The sequence below is a fragment of the Podarcis tiliguerta genome (genome assembly GCF_965153285.1).
Source record: "Podarcis tiliguerta genome assembly, chromosome: 7".
Classification (NCBI taxonomy): Eukaryota; Metazoa; Chordata; class Lepidosauria; order Squamata; family Lacertidae; genus Podarcis; species Podarcis tiliguerta.
In genome coordinates this window covers 51,290,260-51,310,664 of record NC_139540.1, presented here as the reverse complement: position 1 = coordinate 51,310,664, position 20,405 = coordinate 51,290,260, and the positions used below count along the sequence as shown (strand labels likewise).

Genomic DNA, 20,405 nt, shown 5'->3' with positions numbered 1-20,405 from the left:
AACAAGGGATATTGTCATGCATCATTTAAAAACATAAACATGGGGGGATGAACATGTAATTCACCCCCCTTCCACTGCTTCAGTCATCTAAATATGCAGTTCTGTAGTCAGTGTGAAAGAAGTAATAATAATGAGGACTGCCTACTCCATAAAAAGAACTTACTGTTCTAAAAGCATTTGGGTTTTTTAAATACTAGAATAGCATCAGTTGCTTAGAGACAATGTCTAAAACCCTCTAATGGTATTTGAAAAATCAATATTAGAGATGCCAGAAAATCAAGCTAAAGATTATGAAATGTAACAAATAACACAACATCCACAGAGAAACAAATCACATTTTAGTGACCCAGGGGCCATTTCTCTTATATTCCCTTGATGACTTTGTAATTACTGTCTGCCCCCTGTTGAGCCCCACACTCCTTAATCTCCCCTCAAAAACCATTGGGATGGATTCATATGGCTTCATTTTCTTCTGCCATGAGATTATCATTTCAGTGAAGGTAGAAGGTAGCATCTCTCAAATTCTCTCTCTCTGTGTGTTTGTGTCTGTGTGCGTGTGTGTGTGCGTGTCTTCCCCGCTCCCAGCCGTTCACATCAGCAAGGCTTAAATTTGCTTCTGTTTGGGTTCATACCAGGGAGTGTTGACAGGGCGAGGATGTCTTTGCCCTGTGAGAAGATTTTCCCATCTTGGCTAGAGATGAATTAGGAACCTCTTAAGGACTCAAGCAGTGTGAAGCTGGTATGAGGAACAGCGCACCCTACATAAGTATCTTATAACAATACTCCCCCCTCCCCCATTTCAGAATAAGTTCACTTCACACTTGAGCTGGCTCTGCCATGCTGATACTGCAGCTTCTAAAAAAGAAGATCAGCTGAATGCATTCAAGTAAAGAAGTTTAAAATGATCTCGGATCATAATGGTGCACTATACATCACAGTGTTATATGCCTTTTTCAAAAGGCATGCTACAGCTCTCACTAATCTATAGTATCTAGAAGCAGATGGCATTCAGCAGTAAATGTAATAAGCTTTTGTGGAACAACAACAGCACCGGCAAAAAGAAAAATGGACATGGAACTATTTTCCCAGAAAAGATTCTGATTGACTGAAAGGATAAAGAAGCCAAAACATTTCCTCAAATAGGAAATATGATTGCATAGACATGTTTCAATAAAGCTGCATTGTCAGCATATTCTAGCAGGAAGTGTTTACCGATTAGCAATAAGGGTTTGATCAAGTATCGGGGGAAATGAAATCTCTGGAACTTGAGAGAGATTGAAAGGAATCGGGGAGGGGGGGTATAATAAAAGGGATTGCAAAGAAAGAAGTGGGGGAGAGGGGAAACAAGCAACAGATCTCAATTAGGAATGGGCAAAATTTGTTGGAGAATTCCACAGATTAGCTCCTTCTCCAGCCGACTCTCCACCTAGGTCTCACCCAGAACTCAGTGAAGCTACCTGATAGCAGGAAGAGCTCCAGAGGTTCCCTAGAATTAGCTGATCTCCTTAGGCCACTGAGAATCTGCCTGGTGGTTGAACTAGGGTGAGGAGAGCCAGGTTTAATTACTGGGGCAGTTACTGTACTTCAGCACAAGCTACTTAACATGGCAGGGCGATGATAATAAAGTGAGTGGGGAATGATGATTCAGTAGCACCCAATCTTTGCTGTTCTGCTTTATGCTAGAATAGCAACCTTGCTTCCAGCCTTCTAACACCAACATTTTTGCTCCTGTGGGCACATTTGCAAACCAAAGAAACTGTCACAAGCAGTACAGACATACCACAAACACCAAGCAACCTATTCTATTGGCTACAACAGAGTGCTTCCTTGAAGCCAAATTCCAGTGGGTCGCAGCCAGAGAGGTGAGATCCTGTGGATCCTTAGTGAGCACATATGTACCTCAATTATATTTTAGCTTAATTTGCTGCATGCAGTTACTTATCTTGCTTTCCGTAAATTAACCACAGCTGTCAGAGGCAGGGAGCTGTTACTGGAATCCCAGTATACAGCATGTGGCTGATCTCTTTCCTCCCCAGCCACAGTACATCCTGGAAGAAATGGCCCTTATCTATACAGTTACAAGGGTTGGTTGAAAAAGAGAAAAGAACAAAAATGGCCATTTGCAACAATGGGAGCTTCCCTTCTGAATCTTGTAGCTGTGTGCTGGGAGAAGTGCAGGTTCAGGGTGCCATGGCTGGGATGAAAGGATTAAAATCAATGGCTGTAGTTCATTTAGAACTGTAACTGCACAATATGCATTAAGCATAATGACCCTAAGCTAGATTGTTTGCTCCCTAGTGACCATCAAAAGAACACTTGCCCAAAAGAAAGGACTCCAGAAATCCTTTTCCTACACTGTAAGACCGCTTCCATTTCAGAATTTGACTCTGAAACATCGATCCTGTAAAACTTGTCACCTTTCAGCAGCAATGAAAGCATAGCAAATGTCCTGTAGGAGCTGTTACAGTAAGAGCTTGCTTCTGTAACAGAAGTGATATATTTGATAGCTACAACTGAAAATACATGTAAAGATTGGTGGAGAGAGAGAGAGAGGAAATGGAATCTGAATCTGTGCCAAGCATTTTACAGACTTCTTCAGCACATAATGTCAGTTTCTATTGGCTATGAAGTATTATTGAGAGAGTATTTGGATTGGTGAACAAAACTGACCACACTGATGAAGTAAAGGCACGACATTAGGGAGAATTAAAATCCTGACATTTTGACAATCAAAAGTGACTTCATAACCAGAGAAGCCATAAACTAGGGTAATGTCAGGCAACTTGAAACTGCCCCCCCCATTTTTTTCTTTAAATTACAAGGGGGGAAATGTCATTAAATTTCACAATCCTGGTTCAGAATATGAATTTACCCTGCATGCAATATGTGGAAGCATCTTCTGAATATGTTTTCTATAGCTTGTAACATAAAACAAGACTCTGCAGAGGCATATACGGTGGATTTAATGAAATCTACTTTAAAAAAATAGCCTGAGTCACAGCTCAGTCAAAGCTAAATAGGGGAGGAGGAATGGAGGAGTGTGCTGCTATAAATCATGGTTTATGAAGCCTTAGATGATCGTCCAAATGTGGCCACAAAGTTTATTATCTCTAGGTTTATACGTTTTCAACTCAATCATTTGTCAAAAGTGTAGTCAGAAGTGACCTCTTAGTGAGTATTCTCATTATCAGTGGAAACCAATGAGTCTGAATGAGAGAGAAAAAATTGTATATGAATATGCTAAAAGGGTGGGATAATGAACTAATATTTACCATAGCAACTGTACAAGTCAACAGCTAACTGCAAGATAGATATGCGAAAAGATTCCTTTAGATAAGCATATTTTACGCCCACAAAACACCACTACCCTCTTCCTGATACATTACAGATAAAATATTATTTCTTTCTGCACCATCTATCATCTATTTATCATCTATCTGCGGGGGGAAACTATATGCAAAACATCCTGGAACTGATTTGCTTTATTTAGTAATGCAAACTATTAATTAGTTTTTTATTCAATTTAAAGCACTGATACGCTGCTTTGTATTACCACTAAGCAGCGTCTGCATAGCAAGGGCCAAGTCCTCTCTTCCTGGTTCACTCCAAACACCATTGGTGCTTGTCAAGCGTTCCTGTTGAATGCTTGAAAAACCTCTGGGGTTTTGGGGAGATTTTTTTTAAGCATTTCCTGGGAATACTTGAAGCCTGAAAAGGTGACCTCTGTACGTTTGCCCCCCCTTTCTCCCTAAGCAAACACAGACCCATCACCATCATCATCTTGAGCGTCACCAGGCACTACTCACAGAGCCTCTCCTCAGGTGAGATTGGTGCTCCAAGCACCTTGTCTTGCCACAGATCAGGGGGCTTTTCAAGCTTTGAAAGCACCATTTGTCAGTGAAGTGAAACCTGCCCAACCTTGCCAGCTACCTGTTTTCTGCTAGGCAGGGCTCTATTTTGTTTGAAGGAGGAGGATCCTGAGTTGGGCAATGGCGGGGACAGGGTAAAAATCCCATTTCAAATTGGGCCAAGCTAGAACAAGACCAGGCCCGGCTCACAACACGAGCTCCCCTCGTTCAAAGTCTTGCACCATCTCTAATTTGAACTTACAATTAGCAAACAGCTAAAATGCTTGACTGAATCCATAAATCAAACAGTCAAGGTAAGACTCTTTAAGATAATATTATAACCAAGGACTTATTTCACCACCAGGCTTTTTGCTACATACTTTCAGTATGTTTTTCCATCTTCTTCAAGAAGCCCTGTTTTCTCAACGTATCTCAATGTTCTATTATAGTATGCAGGATACATACCACATAAGATAGATAGATGATAGAGAGATATAGATATAGAAACCTTTCCCAACTCTACCTAGAGATGCCAGCAATTGAACCAAGAGCTTTATGTGCCAAGTATATGATTTAGATTTCTGTCCATGTATGAATGGGTTGGAGAAAGTTATATGACACTTGCCCAATCTATTCTCCAAGTGCTTATTGTTCCCAATTGCTAATTTCGAATTTGTCAGAGTTAAATAAAAGCAATTTCCATATGTAAAGACTGGCTATTTCTAAACAGTTACACTTCAAGGCATCTACTTATTACTAGTGATCAGAATATATAGTCAGAGCATTCAGGAAGCATGTGACTCAGTTCCTACCCTGTTCCTATTGTTTTTAACCTCCCTGTGATCTAGGGTCCTTGTTTCTTTTAGATAGCTTTTAAGGATGTTTTTATTGCATTTGTAGTTTGTGTTGCATTTGTGTATTTCCTTTCTTTCTTTCTTTTGTTATCCACCTTGAACTTTTTAGGAAAGTTGGGACATAAATAAAATAAATTCTGTTCCTACCCCATTACACATACTGATCACTTGACCCCAGCTAGTGAAGTTCCCTCTGTTTCCAACAAGCCTTCTCTGGCATCTTTTAGAGATCTGATTCCCAGTAAATGTTATCCAAGTAGCTGAGGTTTGATTACAGAATTGATCTTTAACTAGTTTCATCAGTTTTTGTTTGATTGACATGTGACCTTCTGCATCCCGAAAACACAGCACTTCTTGCTGAATAATTTGCTCCATGAGAATGATTTATGGAAATATGCTAGTATGCTTCATTTAACATGATTTTTAAATTATTATTTTTTTTAAAAAAAGGCTACATTGGTTGTTCAACAAATCCCACTTACCTGCATTTTTAAAGATGCTACTAAACCTCACATGCACACTGTGCAATGTGTCTCCTTGCAGACCTCCTGAGATCTGTGACCATATATTTGGGTCACTAGTAATAAATCCCTTATAATTTATTTATAAGATGGGTCTCTTGATCTGTAACATTTTGGAAATAGCAAGCACCTGCATAGAAATTGCTGCTGGGGTAGGTAATAACAAAAACTGTGAAAGGCAGACTTGGAATTTTAAACGTCTCAGCTGACTGCCTTTCTACATTAACCTTCTGAACACCTCAATCTTATAGTGGCGGCGAACTACTTTTTGCCCACATGGCTTTCCTTTTCTACTTACCCTCAAGACATCTCCCCACCACAACGCCCCCTCCCATCTTCCTGAATATGCAAGAACATGTTATTTGGTGTAGCATTCTGAACACATGGGTTTTGATCCTATGATGAATGTCTTGTTTATTTATAGTGGGAATGAGATACAGTTGGTGCTTTTCTTTTCAGACAGAGCTCACCAGAACTCAGCTCTGGCACCTCTCAGGTGGGTACCATTGGCATTGAAAGAGAACAAGCCAAGGGAGAAGTTCATGGTGAGCTCCGGCACCTCTTTTTCTAGAAAATACATGGGTAGATCTACACACAGGAAAAAATGCTATAAATAAGTCATAAATTAATTGTTTAACCAAAGGAAAAAAACGCTATGTGAAATCACATGGAAAGGTTTTGTGCTCTACATCTGGTGTTGCATGCTTGTAATGCATTCAAAACACCGTGGGTTTTTTTACTACAGTAATGTAGCTGAGTCCCATGCTCACACTCAGACAGAAGCATTAATCTGCACTTTAAGCATTAAGCTGCACAATTTCAGTAAGAAAGTAACCTCACATGGATGACCACAAAGAGAGGATGGTGATGTGCTATGTGCACATACTACACAATGTATAAAGGTTCTGAATATGTGAATGAATGATTTTCATTGACATGAAACTGAAACTGGGTGGAGATCTTGGCCAAGTTCTAGGAGTGTAACCACTGAAACACAATTCATTTTATTACATTTTATATCCACCTTTTGTCCATGACAGAACTGAACATAGTGTGCCACATAAGGTTCCCAGTAGTTTCCCATCCATGGCCAAACTCAGAACTGTTCAGCAGCAGTGAAGTGCCTTTCGAACCTAGACCAGGTTGACTGACAAATAAACCCTCCTGTTTCTGCAGACAGTTTTACCAATATGCATGACCAATGGGCTATGTTCAACCTGACACATCACGGAATCATTATTTATGTATTTATAGTATTTATACTACATTGTCCACCAATTCAGTATTTCCATGGTACCTTACAAGTAGTCTATCTTTAATAAGAGGGAACTTTTATAAAGTGAGACGTGCTTTAAGTTTAACCTTTCTTTAAAGCAAAAATGTAACCCAATTCTATGCCTTTGACTCCGTAGATTTCCCCCCTCCCTTTGCTGTAAACCACTGGAAGTAGACTATAGACTGTGACACATAATTTTAAAAAAGAGCAAGGTTTTATAGGAGTTACTAAATGTCCCACCAAATAATTAATGGCCATGTGCTACTTTAATGAAAAAAGGACACCGTTATATGAGCACATAATTCTGATGTTGTACAGGAATTTCCTCAACATTTATGACAAATACCTTGAGGCAACATTGTATCAGCATGCTCCAGTAAGCCACGCTATTAAAATCAGTTATGAACCATTATCTAATAGGAAGCAGCACCTGTACTATAAACCAACTTGACTGCATGCACAGCATAATGATACCAAGAGAATTGTGCATTCAGCTGGTGCATTTTCCTGTGCCGTTTTACTAGGATAAGGCATTTGTTAAGGCATTTCCTTCCATTATCTCTCTACTGGTGCTGGCAACCTTCAGCAATAAGGTTTGCATCAGTATGACCTGGCAGGGCCTAGGCAATTTGCATGTAATAAATACAATGCATAATGGCTTTATGGTAGACATATTGGGGTTATTTAGCAACATTTTCATTCTAAACCTGTTACCGTCAAGCCCTTGGAGACCCTGAAATATGGATTAGAAACTGTCCCATTATTTACCTCCATGTATCCAATCATTTTACATCTTGGGTCCTTTGTGTGAGTGTGTTCTTTTTCTCTCTTTCTGAAAGCATGAAGGCTATGAATTCAGTCTCAGGTATTCTCTTTTCAATGCTCTTTTAAGAAGGAAAGCATGGTCGGTTTTAATATGTTTAATGAAGTGTTTTCTCAGTAGTAAAGAGAAGGGTCAAAGCTGAAGTTAGCCCTGTTCTTTTAAGGAAACCCTCCCTGTTTTCAAATAGCAAGTAGTCAGGGATGGAGTTTGGTCTTTCAAATTTCAGTGGCAAGGCCTAAATTTGGTGTCACCCTTTGCCTCTCACCTGCTGGTCTGCTCAGTTCACTACTTCATAGTTGTAGCACCCTGTGGCACTCCCTAGGCTCACTGCCCACTGCAGCAAACCAGTCACGTTTCCTACAATTTGCCTATAATGCAGTTCACTACACATGCCATAGATCAGGCATGTCCAACTCCCAAGAGACTGTGATCCCACTATATAAAAAATATGGCAGTGATCTAACCATTGGATTGACCAAAGTTGTTGAGCTCTCCCCACCCCCCTTTTGGCCGATTGACCCAGATCAACCAGGGACATTCCGCGACCAACTGGTAGAACACGATCGACCGGTTGGACATTCCTGCCATAGATTATTGATTTACTTAGTGGTCATCAAGATTCTCTAGATGACTGGTTTATTCAGCATTCATCCTGATTTGCTTGCAAGAAGCTTACACAGAGGTTACACTGTGTATTATCTTTTATGGAGCATTAATTCTGATTTGTTTACAGAGAGATTATACACCAGTGACTATTCATCAAGAATTGCTGGAGTGTTTACATGTTTTCCCATACGGAAACCAAAAGAAGCAATGATGGAGCAGAGTGCTTAACCATTTCCCTCTTCTCTGCTCTGAATTAACTCCCAGTTGTCTGCAAAGGAAGCTTTCCTTGTAAACATGCTTCTGTAGCTACAAGCTAAAACATCCACTGGGGTGTGGAGAGCGTATAAGCGTGGAAGGGGGATAAGCAGGGGGTTGGGGGAAGTTGCAGGGCAGACTACTACTACCCCCCAAAAAACCTTTTGACATTGAAGCATCACCGTATTAAAATAATTATATTGCACTTTTTCTTTAAATGAACAAAAGTAGGAGCCACACACACACACAGCCCTGTGTGTGCAAAGTTGGGGGCGGGGACACAACATATTAAAATATGCTGTTGCGAACCTGTTGGCTTGCTTTTGGAAATCTAGGTTATTTCATGGTATTTTGAATGAATGAATGAAACTTTATTTGTGTCAGCCATAGCAACAAAAAATTGTGATATACACAGAACAAAATAAAAAGTTTAGGATCCTGAATCAGCAGTCAGATAGTGGACCTTATTCTGATTGCACCAGCTAAAAGCCTTGCAACCTTTGCTGCCATCTGCTCCTCTTGATCTGCCAGGAGAAAAGACACTGTGGCAGTGGTTGGGTGACTTGGAATAGACAATATTTTGTATTTTGTAGTTATACCAGGGTTGCCATGTGTCCAAAATTTTCTGGACATAGCCGGTATTCAGTTAACCTTTTTTTTTTTTTTGAGATTTTACAAAAAAAGAGGTCAACAACTTTGCCTAAAACTATCGTGTCCACATACCTATTATTAGGGGTCTCACCTTTTTCATAAAAGAAAGGCTACAGATTCAGGAGCTTTTTAGTTTGGGGATGGGAAGCAACTAGGATGTGGGCTATGATTGCCACCCTGTGTTTCTTTGGGAGAAAGGGAAGGATTATCATCATCACCACCACCAATATGTTGTGAAGCAGAGTTTGTTGCTACTACAACTCTGTTGAATCCTATTAAACACTTTTTTTAACTGCACTTGATTTGTCATATACTATACAGTGGTACCTCAGGTTACATACGCTTCAGGTTACAGACGCTTCAGGTTACAGACTCCGCTATCCCAGAAATAGTACCTCGGGTTAAGAACATTGCTTCAGGATGCGAACAGAAATTATTTTCCAGCGGCGCGGCAGCAGCAGGAGGCCCCATTAGCTAAAGTGGTGCTTCAGGTTAAGAACAGTTTCAGGTTAAGAATGAACCTCCAGAACGAATTAAGTACTTAACCCGAGGTACCACTGTATAAACCTTATGTTTGTTAGCAATAATCTAGTAAGGATAATGCCGTTACTAAGTTTATATTGACAATCCAGTTTATAGATAAGATTCCACTTAAGTGCATCTAAGTGGGTCTCAGTAGCTAAGCTTTCTTTCCACACTGAGTTCTTGTAAGGAAAAATTAAAATAATGAGAAATTGCATCTCATCTAATGAGAATTCATTAGTTTGTACATCATAGGCTAGGTTTTTGAGGGGGGTTTTCCTTCCTCGGGGGCAATTTTTTTACATATAATCAAAGAGTTAGGAGGCATTTCATGTAATGAAGCATGAAATAATGTTGGCTCTCCTAAGATTAATTTTCCCTGCATACATTGCGGCCCATTAATGTAAAGAAACAGACGGTGCATAATGACAGAGTCATCTGTGGAAGAGGTTTCAGCTGTCACACAGGAGGGGGAAAATAAAGAGAAATTTTCTGCTGTGCTTGCCATAAATTTCAGAAATCTAACACAAGATGACTGCAGAGCTTTTATTTGATCAAAATACCAGGCAACTTGTATTTTACCCTTAAAAGACAAAGATTTCACCCATCACCCTGTGAAAGGAAATTAACACATGAGGAGTCTATGAGATTGCTGGTCAGGGAAACCTATTGGTGGTTGAGTTGATGGCTCAATAGAATATTGTTAAGATTCTGTCTGCCATTGGAGGCAAAGTCTCTCAGACTGAAAAAGGTATATGGACTTGTAGGCTTGGTATTACTACAGTAACAAACAAATAACTTTCCAAACTCATGAATTGGCACAATTGCTTTTGTGTCCCTTTATAAGAGATGCTCATTTACATGCTCTTTCCCTCTCTCTCCCAGCCCTCGTTGTTCCACCAAAAGCCAGGGAAAAACTCTCTTGTTTTCTCCCTCACCCTTCTCTTTTCTGCTCATGGTCTTGCCTCCACCCAGCAACTCCCCTTACACTCTGCAGCCTCCTTGTTTTTGGATCTTTTTGGTCACTTCTTTTTTAAAAAAAGAATGGCTATGATCTGCTTAATATATTAATTAATAGTATTAATTGTGTATTTGATTATATATATTTAATTAAATATATTACTTGTCTGTATGAAATAATGTTAACTATATTGCAAAATTCAATGAAATGTGTGGCCCCCGGGTCTGTGTCGAAGTACTCTTGTGGCCCACTTGTACTGAGAGGTTGGACTGTCCTGGGTTATACTGAGAGACAGTGGCTATCCCTGGGTCACGCAGTGAGCTTCATGGCTGAGTAGGGAACCCTCTGACCACTACAACACGCTGGTTTTCAACATAAGCCTTTCTGGAAATACCCATGTGCAAGTCTATTGAAGTTAGTGTTAGTTATGTACAATATAAGGCCAGAAAAAATCAACTTCCAGAGTTTCCTCTTTATCTATTTTCCTGACCTACATATTGCAAAATAAATTGCATGCACTGGCAAATATTCTCCTATGGAACATGATTCCCCCTTCCCAGCTGAGAAACAGTTTTAAACTATTGTTTGTTCATTTGTTTATAGATTTCATAGGCTTCTTTTCAGGAGAACCTGACAAAATGATTTCTATAGAACATCAAATCAATGAAACAGTAAAGGCAAGATACAGGATGGAGGAAACCTGTTTGAACGTCATATTTCTTCTCCCTCTGGGGCAGGGGAGGCGAACCGTTGGCCCTTCAGATATTGTTAGACTCAATCTCTGACCAACCCCAGCTAGCAGACCCTGAGGTGATAGGTAGTCCAACATCTGGAGAGCTACTGATTCCCCAACCCCTGCTCTTAGGGAAGGATGATTGTTGAATAGTCTGATGGTGTCAGTTTGGAGAGGGAGAGGTCACTTCAGTTGGAACACCAGCAGTTTTATGGTGGGCAGTTCAACATCTTCCTACTCATTCCTGTTATACAGTGGAACCTCGGCTTACAGCGGGGATCTGTTTCGGAGGCCCCGTCGCAACCCGAAAATGACACACATTGAAGTGTGTGATTTAGCACTTCTGCGCAAGAGCGAGTGGCGATCCTGGAAGTAACCTGTTCACCGAAGCGGACGCAAATGGAGGCGGACACAGAACGAGATTTGACTGTACCTATTATTTGCTGTTGAAGCCCTTCACAGAAATAGATCCATGCTCAGGAGTATCCAGTCCTTAAGGATGAAACACGATCACCAGAGAGTCCTCCCCACTGCTGGTTTCTGCCCCTTTTCCTCACATGGGGAAATTTCCCTGGACAGTGGGGGGACTGGCAGATATATCAGGCTGCAGGTGAGCTCGGTATGAACTGGGCTTGAACTCTGAACAACTTTTAGGTTGAAGGGGAGACTAGATGCTGAACTCTCCCAATTTTGAATTTGCTGATATTATAAATAACAAATCTCCAGCTTTCTTCAAACACTAAGTATTCACATTCTGTCATTATTATTAACACTCTTCGTGATTTGTGAAGCAATTCATCAAGTTCATCTTTCATGAGATATTGCACTACTGTATAATAATAAATCTACCCATTTGTTTTCTTCCTCCTCAAATCCCATAAAATGTTATTACGTCTGCTTTCTTTATGCATTTCACAGCTTGTATAACTACCCACAGTACAATGCAGAACAGCTTACTTTACTCCTCTGCCCTTGCCAATCAAGGCCTTGGCTTAGTCATTCTTAGTATCTGCTGTAAAGTTTAGATCTATCTAATTACTCATAGTTATCTTGGCAATGTAAAGTTAAACTTGACATCAGCTGCACTACCTCCATTGGTTGGTATTTTCCTCTGTTAAAATGAAGCATATTTTGAGGTAAAATTGCAAAAGCATTTTCTGAGATGTACGGTAAGTCATCAGTTTACACACTCATGTGAAGACAAAGTCACAACCCTTCTGCTCCTCAGGGAGGTTGGACCGATTCATATGGTCCACCCCCGCCACTTAATGGATCCAAATGGTTTCCAAAAAGTGGTAGGGGATATTTTATCCCATGTTGACGGCCTCTCAGTTGATTCCCTGGTGGTCCACTGGAATGTGGAGTAACCAGGGACATTGACTGTCTGGCTCCGAAGCAGCCTCTCCAATTGCATGGAGCCCGGACAGCCCCATGGTTTTTCCCAAAGCTGAGGGAGATGAAACAATCGCTGAGACGGCAAGAGCACCAGCAGCAGAAAACTCATTCTGAATCTGACCGAACACGGGTTAGAGCTCAACATCGAGCCTACCAAGTGGCAATAGTGACAGCGAAGAGGACCTTTTTCACCACCTCTATTGCATCTGCAGAAAACAGCAGCAGGAGACTCTTTCAGGTGGTTTGCAATCCAACAGAACCACCTCCACCACCGATGCCAGGTGAGGACCCCAAGATGTCCTGCAATGATTTTGCAAAGTTTTTTTGCAGATAAAGTTGCTCAGATTCGGAAAGAAGTAGACACCACCGTGGGAGCAAGGCCGGGGCGGGAAAGTGTTAGAGTCCTGTCTAGTTAACTTGTGTGGGATCAGTTCCAATCTGTTACCTCCAAGGATGTGGATAGGCTGCTTGGATGAATGAAACCGACCACCTGTCTCCTTGATCCTTGCCCATCCTGGCTCATAAAAGCAAGCTGGGAAGAGCTGGGTGATGGGCTCTCAACCATGACACGACCATGACATCCTTCTGGACCATCTAGAGGAGCTGGGAGCCGGGGGCTCTATTATACAGTGGTTCTGCTCCTTCCTCCTAGACCGTGTCCAGAAAGTGGGGAGGGGGAATGAGTGTTCAGACCCCTGGGCTCTCACTTGTGGGGTGCCTCAGGGCTCTGCCCTTGCAGTGTCCCACACTACTTTCCACAATGTCCTTGATTGTACCCCAATTCTCTGGAGCTGATTGGGGAGGCTGCAGACGTGGATAGGGAATTACACAGATACATAGTGATCTGTAGGGAGATATATACAAGAGTCATGTATTTTGCACAAGAAGTTACTCATGCATCCACTATTTTCAAAGTTGCCTTCAGGGAGTGGTAATGTATTTTCTTATCCTATGGGAGCATTTTCCGAACATTAGCAAATAGGGCTATAATGCACCTGTGAAGCAATTTTTTTTAAAAGTACAATATTAATATTAAATGTGTACTGGATATGTGATCTGCAGTTTTGATTAAACCAATGAAGGCAAATGTATATATACATTAACAAACCAACTTTTCTACTGTGGTGGCACAACCTAATTTCAGGTCATATTGCCATGTAATGTGCTTTATTTACGGTATTTATAACCACTCATTAGAAAAGCAATCCTTAGGATTCAGATCAGGAAAGGCTAGAGTCCTCCCCCGTTCCTCTTCAGAATATAAAGTGATCATTATTTCTTTTTCCTCATTATGAATGGCATACATATGACCAAACCAGGACATCTGTGGTAGAAGAGCCCCCACACTATGCGAGTGGAGGGATATGCTTTCCTCTTCCTAAGCGCCTCCAGTGTCATGGATCAGAGGTTAGGATTGCACTTCTAAAATATTAAATGCCCCTCTAATGCTGGATATATGAAATAAACAGGAAAAACTGAACAACAATTTCTAACAGTATTTTGAATCAAGACTGATTTATCTATATTCAGAAGTCATAGATATAAATATATGCAATGGCGCTTGCATTTCAAAGAAATGTCAAAACATGAGTGATAAGCATAGATTTAACGTTTCCATTTCAGACAGAATTAATTGATTATCACAATGCCTCTGGTCTCCTTTTAAATATCCGTGTCCCAATCACTAGAATATAAATTGCCCGTATAAACTTTCTACAATCTCACCTTCAATCCCCACTTTTGAAATTAAACTATTCTATTCACACATTTCAGAAGAATGTCTGAAAGTGGTTAGATTTAAATGTAAATGAGATGGGGCCATCATAAAATGGAATTTCATCAGAAGTTCATGAAATAGACACCTTGGAAAGTTCAGTTCAGCTGCTAAAAATGATCACACTATAGTTTCGATAACCAGCTTAACCACTAACATTGAAGCAGGACACAAATGGCTTTTAGAAGTCAAACAGAAAACATGAAACATTCTGGTCCCAGGAAAGCATGCAGCCATGACAAAACTGTAAAGCAGGCTGTATGAAGTACAAAATGTATCCAGCATGATTACTTGCAAATGAACTGTTCCTATATCTAAATAAGATGAGTGGGCTCCAGGAGATGAGCGCTTGGAAGGACTGGTGAACTGGGAGAGCCTGCAGTAGCCAGGAGACGAGAGTCAGAGGCAGGAGAAGTTGCAGAACTGGAGATTGAAGAACAGGTGCAGGAGAGGGAAGAGACTGGTTAGACTGGTGTAGTGTCAAGGGCTTCCACCCTTCCTTCTTCTGCCTCCACATATTGAGAGTCAGTGTAAAGACTCCACACATGCACTTACAGTCGTATGGAGGTGTCTGAAAGATGAGACGGGCGGGCATTGTGCACATGCGTGGGAGAGCCATCTTGGGCAGCCTTTCATTGTGGGAGCAACCTTATTTCTAGAGGAGCTGGGAGGGCCCTTGCGAATGCGCATATACGAGTTCTTCTTGGGAAGGTTCTGGAGCCTGTGCGTGCTCCCGTCGCTAGATAGGCATGTTCTCTTTCTGTCTGTCTCTCCCTCTTTCCTGTCACTCCCCCTCCTCCTGGCTTTGGTGAGCAAGACTTTCCAGAGAGCTCTCCCTGCTCTCCCACATAGCACCCCTTGTCAGTAATTTGTTCTCTCATTGCTGGATCATGTGATCCTTATTTACATTTCATACTGTGTCATGTCCTATACAGGTTTATCAAGACAACAAATCATGCTTAGCTTTGCTTAATTCTGAAGGGTGTAAGCAAAGGCCAAATACTTGCAGATCAAGTTATGTCATGCAAGGGATTGTATCCACAGGGGGCTCATAAATGTGTCCTATATGCCCGGAAAGGAAATTCCTGCTGATTTGTTGTCAAAAGTTGTTAACAAAGAACAACTGAGTGTATTTGTAAATAAGCTGCAACTCTGCTAAAGTCTGCAGCAATGATGTCATGAAATGGAGGAGGATGTCTGTACTAATTCATTCTCTCATTGCTGGATCATGTGATCCTTATTTACATTTCATACTGCTGGAAGTGTGGGAACGGAAACTCAGACCAGAGAACTTCCGTTCTTTGTGCTTTTGTTCTTCTGCTTTTTGTTCTCCGCTCTCGAACAGAGAAGATGCATGTGTGAGACGCTGTTCACACTAACCATGTTTTTTTGTTTTGATTTGCTGTAAATAAAGAAAAATTTGTGATGCCGCATACCTACAGTCTCGCTTCCTGCGGAACTCTGCTAATGCGTGCCCACAGCTCCACTGGATCTGGGTCGCAGTCTCCTCCATACCAAGAATGTACAGAAACCCCTCACCCCCCCCCCCAAGTAAAGGCAGAGTTGTTCCCTGCTTGAATGCAGCCCAGGTGGGGGGGAAATACATAAGCAGAGGTTGGAGGCGGGGCCTTGCTGTTGCTGCATTGGGTGTACACCTAGGAGTAGCTAAGAGACCTGGGATTGATAGACATGCCCTTTCCTAACTTATAAGTTTACTTTTGACAATACAGAGTTAATTCCTCACTATGGACAGGTCTACTGGCTAAGAATGAATGATCTCATGCTATACATTAGGCTAAATGTAATTGTCCCATTTTAGGGAGGTGGCTAGTGAATGCAGTGGGTGGAGAACAGGTATAACTGATGGGGCTGATGACCCAATGACTCTGATGAACCTGCATAGGCTCCACTTCGTATCTGAAAGCAAATGGACCCCCTTACTCTGCTTGCTTTTCCCCCTGCTACCACTGCATCACTTTTCTCTCTGTAACAGCATACGGTATCAGTTTGTAAGCCGATTAGTTAGGTCATTGGAAACTTAGCCAGATAAACTCACTATATCGCTGGAAATTAAAATACAGTTAATGCTTCTAGTCTGAATCTCTCTCCCGCCCAACCTTCCAACCATCTATTTAATCCAGATCAAATGATGGTAGTCATCAATTTGCTATTCTTGACATGGGAAAGCTTGTAACTCATGTATGTATTTAAAGATAAGCTATGAGCTGCTATGATCGCAAATATAGTTTTAGGGAGATATTTTTTAAAACATAGATATGAATTTCCATGTGAATGATATATTTCCCTGCTTTCAGCCTATCATATAAGTAGTTAAAAGTTGAAGTATATAAAACTTGCATAGGCCACGTAAAGCATTTTGATTCCTATGTTTTATATCTCTAATAAAATACAGTAAAACCACATTTCCTACAGTCATTCATAATATATTTGAAAAAAACTGTAGGTTGTTTTTTAAAAGTTTCAAGTACAGTGAAGATTAGATTTGATACACATCTTTCATGCAATCAAGGCAGCTGTCTAAAAAACTTGGCAGTAGGGCTAAAGGGAAATATGATATATACCAGTCATAGAAACTGTAGATGGAAAGGTGGAAAAGTAATAATGCGTTATTCTATCACAGTAAAGGGGTCAACACAAAAGCCTGGTGAAATAAAACCCGTATTTTGTTTTTAGTATAGTCTAAAAGTTTCATGTAACTGGAGTCTCTCCATGGAACAGAGAAATACACAGTTGGTCCAAATTCAGATATAATCTTGTCTCAACATTTATCCCCAAGGCATTGTGCTCATGATCGGAAAGAGAAGGCTACACACTTCTCTATTTTTCTTTACACACTTCGGCTATTTTTCTTTCAATAACAACAAGAAACACTGCTAAAGCTAGGGAGGCACAGTCACACTAGTTGCTTATTTAAGGGTGGGAGTCTATTATCTGAGGTATATATCTCAGAGGTAGCAACTCTGATATGGAATCATAGAATTGTAGAGTTGTAAGAGACCCTGAGGATCATCTAGTCCAGCCTCCTGCAATGTCCATAGGCTGGTTCTTGTGCAGAAAGCAGTGGTGTTGAAAAAGCTGCTTTAGAACTGTATTCGTATGAATGGAGCTCCCATGACTGACTCTCTCTTTTCCTTTCCTTTGTAAATAGTTCTCTTGTCAATCACTTGATTGTTGGCATCCAAGTGGTAATTTGAAATCAAATGTAGGTTGGACCAGCTAAAGTATTAATTGAGGACCAAACTTGATAAGACACCAGTCACACAATTACCAGTGTTGTTGTTGTTTTAATGTAAATAGCAAGCACAAGGGTGCTGATCTGGATTGGGACCCTGACACAGGATAGGGACCTTTTACCTTTTATCCTTTCCCTGGTTCTCAGTCTGGATCAAGCCCCAATACCTGCTATATGCATAAAGGGGAAAGCTCCCATTCATGTAGTTATTTAAAAAGCTAATTGATTGAATGGTGTCTCATTTAGTTTGGCCTTGAGGCAGCTGCCCAAGTGAGCAATAATGCATGGAACTACTACACACATTGAGAATAATTGCTGCTTCTCTAGACCAGTGAATGCAAAGTTAGTAAGAACTTAAAAAATAAATAAATGCTTAACTTGTAAATGCTACCCCCAAACTATTTCCTTTGGCTTCTTGATTTTAACTTGGGATGGATTTTTCCAAATCTCACATCCTTTTTGTTCTGTGGTGTCTCCTGTTCAGGCTGGTTCCCCCTTTCTCTAGCCTTAGTTCCTTATCTGTTCCCCTTCCCTTTCTCTTATGTCTACAACAGGGGTACCCAATGTGCTGCCCCTCAAATGTTGCTGGACCTCAACTTCCATCAGCTCCATGTAGCACAACTATTGGCTAAGAATAATGGGAGTTATAGACATTAACACCTGGAGGGCACAACGCTGGCTATCCACCTATCCCAGCTCTATATCTTTGGTGGTTTCTAGCCTGCCTAGAAAATGGAAACCTAAAGGCTTCTTTGACTAATGAGTAAATTGTACGATCTTTGTACTTTGGGATGTTGAGGGCTGGGTATTCTGTTGTTTTTCTGGTGTACCTTTAAAGCCAGCCTGACTTAAACCCCACAATCCATTCCAACAGCAACAACTGGATCCTTGACTCTTAGACTTGCATGCCATCTTTGCATTTGGCCAGAGGGATAAATGCCTCTATGTATATGCAGAATTCCCCCCCCCCCCCCGGATTGTATTGACAGTCAGCCCAAAGCTCCTGTGATCGCATCTGGCACTGTTGAGCACTGACACCGCTCATTTTACAAATTAAGCACTGGCAACACATCCAATGAAGATAAATGATCTTCTGTTCATGCTACATTATTTTGTCGTTTTATTTTATTTTTTCCCATAAGATGTGGTCCTGGTCTGGGCTACCAAAAAGAAGCAATTCAAAACAAACTCTAAACACACGAGAGGAATTTATTTGATCAGTGTCCTGATCCACCCTATTGCTTCTTAATAGTGTTACGATCATCCAGATATAGCAGTCTTATAGGCTGCTATAGATATGCTTTCATGAATATTCTGGTGATTTACAATGCAAGCTATTGTCTGAAATCATGAATAGCACATATAACCATAGCAGATCATGCACAAACAGCCAATGTGGATGCATCCTATAAAATTATGTTTGGCTGACCCACTGCAAAAACCCCTGACTTTTGGCAGACTGCTAAAGCAATTATCTTCAAATATTCATTGAAAAAATAAGTGGTTTTTTATAGCTATAATAATATTCCTTTGATGCTTATTTGTACTATTATTGTGTGAAGTATAATTAATACAATATTTAATGCAGAAATCATGACCGGGTAATTGATATTTTATGCAGAAAAGAATGCTGATAATAAACTCAATTAAAGCTCCCTTCTGCTATGAGTTGTGTCAGGTGGCATGATGCGTAGAAAGGGGTCCCACCACTGGCTCCACCTCCAAAATTATGCAGCTTTTAGGTTCCACTGCAATGTTCAGACATTAGGTGTAGAACTCTGTAGAATGTGCAGGTTTCTAGCTTGGGTGCAGGTCTCTGTATAGGCACTTTCCCCATGAGACAGCCCCACCTAAAATGTGGAAGTCAGGGATGAGGATGAAATGCGGGAGAAGTATTTGCTACAGCTTATACTACCCCCTGCCGAAATGCTTGAACTAAGTAACTAAGTATCATACCTTATTTCCCCCCAGCAGTTCACTGTATGGTATCTTGAGATCTCCACACAGATGAATTGCAGGCCATTTACTTTTTCTGTCCAGAAGATCTTGAAGATCCTTCATCTTGGCCTTTAATCTTCTGTTGTCTATACCCAGTTCTTGATTTTCTATTTCAAGGTTTTTTCTTCTTTCCCATACTGATGTACTTTCAGACTGTAGTATTTCCGTCTGGAAAATGGGAGAGGTGGATGGCAGAATCTGTGAAAACAGAACCCTTTTCCTAGAAAAGACACATAGCTGTAGGCAAATTAAACTTGTGGGCCCATGCAACTATTATGCAGGTAAATTAATCCAGGGTTCTTAATATGCTTGAGATGTCAAGCAGCTATAACATACAGAACAGCTCCCAGGATTCTGCTGGGATTCATGCATGGAGCTCCTAGCTCCTTATATACTGTTACATGTCTTTATGCTATATGGTTTATTTATACATATATATAACCTGAGCCTACAGTGTAGGGCTTGAAAGCATTACACTGCAAGAGAATCCCATCTCTCCCACTGCTTCAGTCTCCCAATTCAAAGCAGGTAGTCCACATTGTGCTCTGGCCCCACTCTCTCACTTGCTTTTAACAGACCAATACCTTTCCCCCTTGATCATGCCACAGAAAGCTGAAATACTAAAACTTCCTCCTAACAAAATCTCTGGCCTTGTCTACTGACTACCAATCTCCGAGCTCAGGGTGGAGCTCATTTGCGCAGAGTCTCTGCTTTGCTGATGGCCCATCTCCTTGTCTTTGTTCTCTGTTAATGTCATATCTGTCAGGTGATCTCCTAACAAGGGAAGATGAATCCAGCTACTAAGAGTCTGACTTCCAGTTTAACTCTACAAGCATTAAATAAATTCTAACACCTATTAAATCCATAAATTATAGGTGTCTTGAACCCACAAATTCATAACAGTAAAGAGAGACATACATACTGTCTTTTCGTAA

At 40.8% G+C, this 20,405-nt stretch overlaps 1 protein-coding gene across 2 annotated transcripts in view; it reads right to left on the bottom strand.

Annotated features, from left to right (window-relative positions):
* The window catches only part of CCDC102B (coiled-coil domain containing 102B), a 75,704-nt gene that overhangs the window by 23,913 nt on the left and 31,386 nt on the right, over positions 1–20,405 (bottom strand). Inside the window, exon 6 of one of the 2 annotated variants that reach the window (XM_083450170.1) lies at positions 19,429–19,638. The exons of the other annotated variant lie outside the window; for it this stretch is intronic. Within the exon in view, the coding sequence (XP_083306296.1) occupies positions 19,429–19,638 (210 nt within the window). The remainder of the gene's footprint in view (positions 1–19,428; positions 19,639–20,405) is intronic. 2 annotated transcript variants of the gene reach the window in all.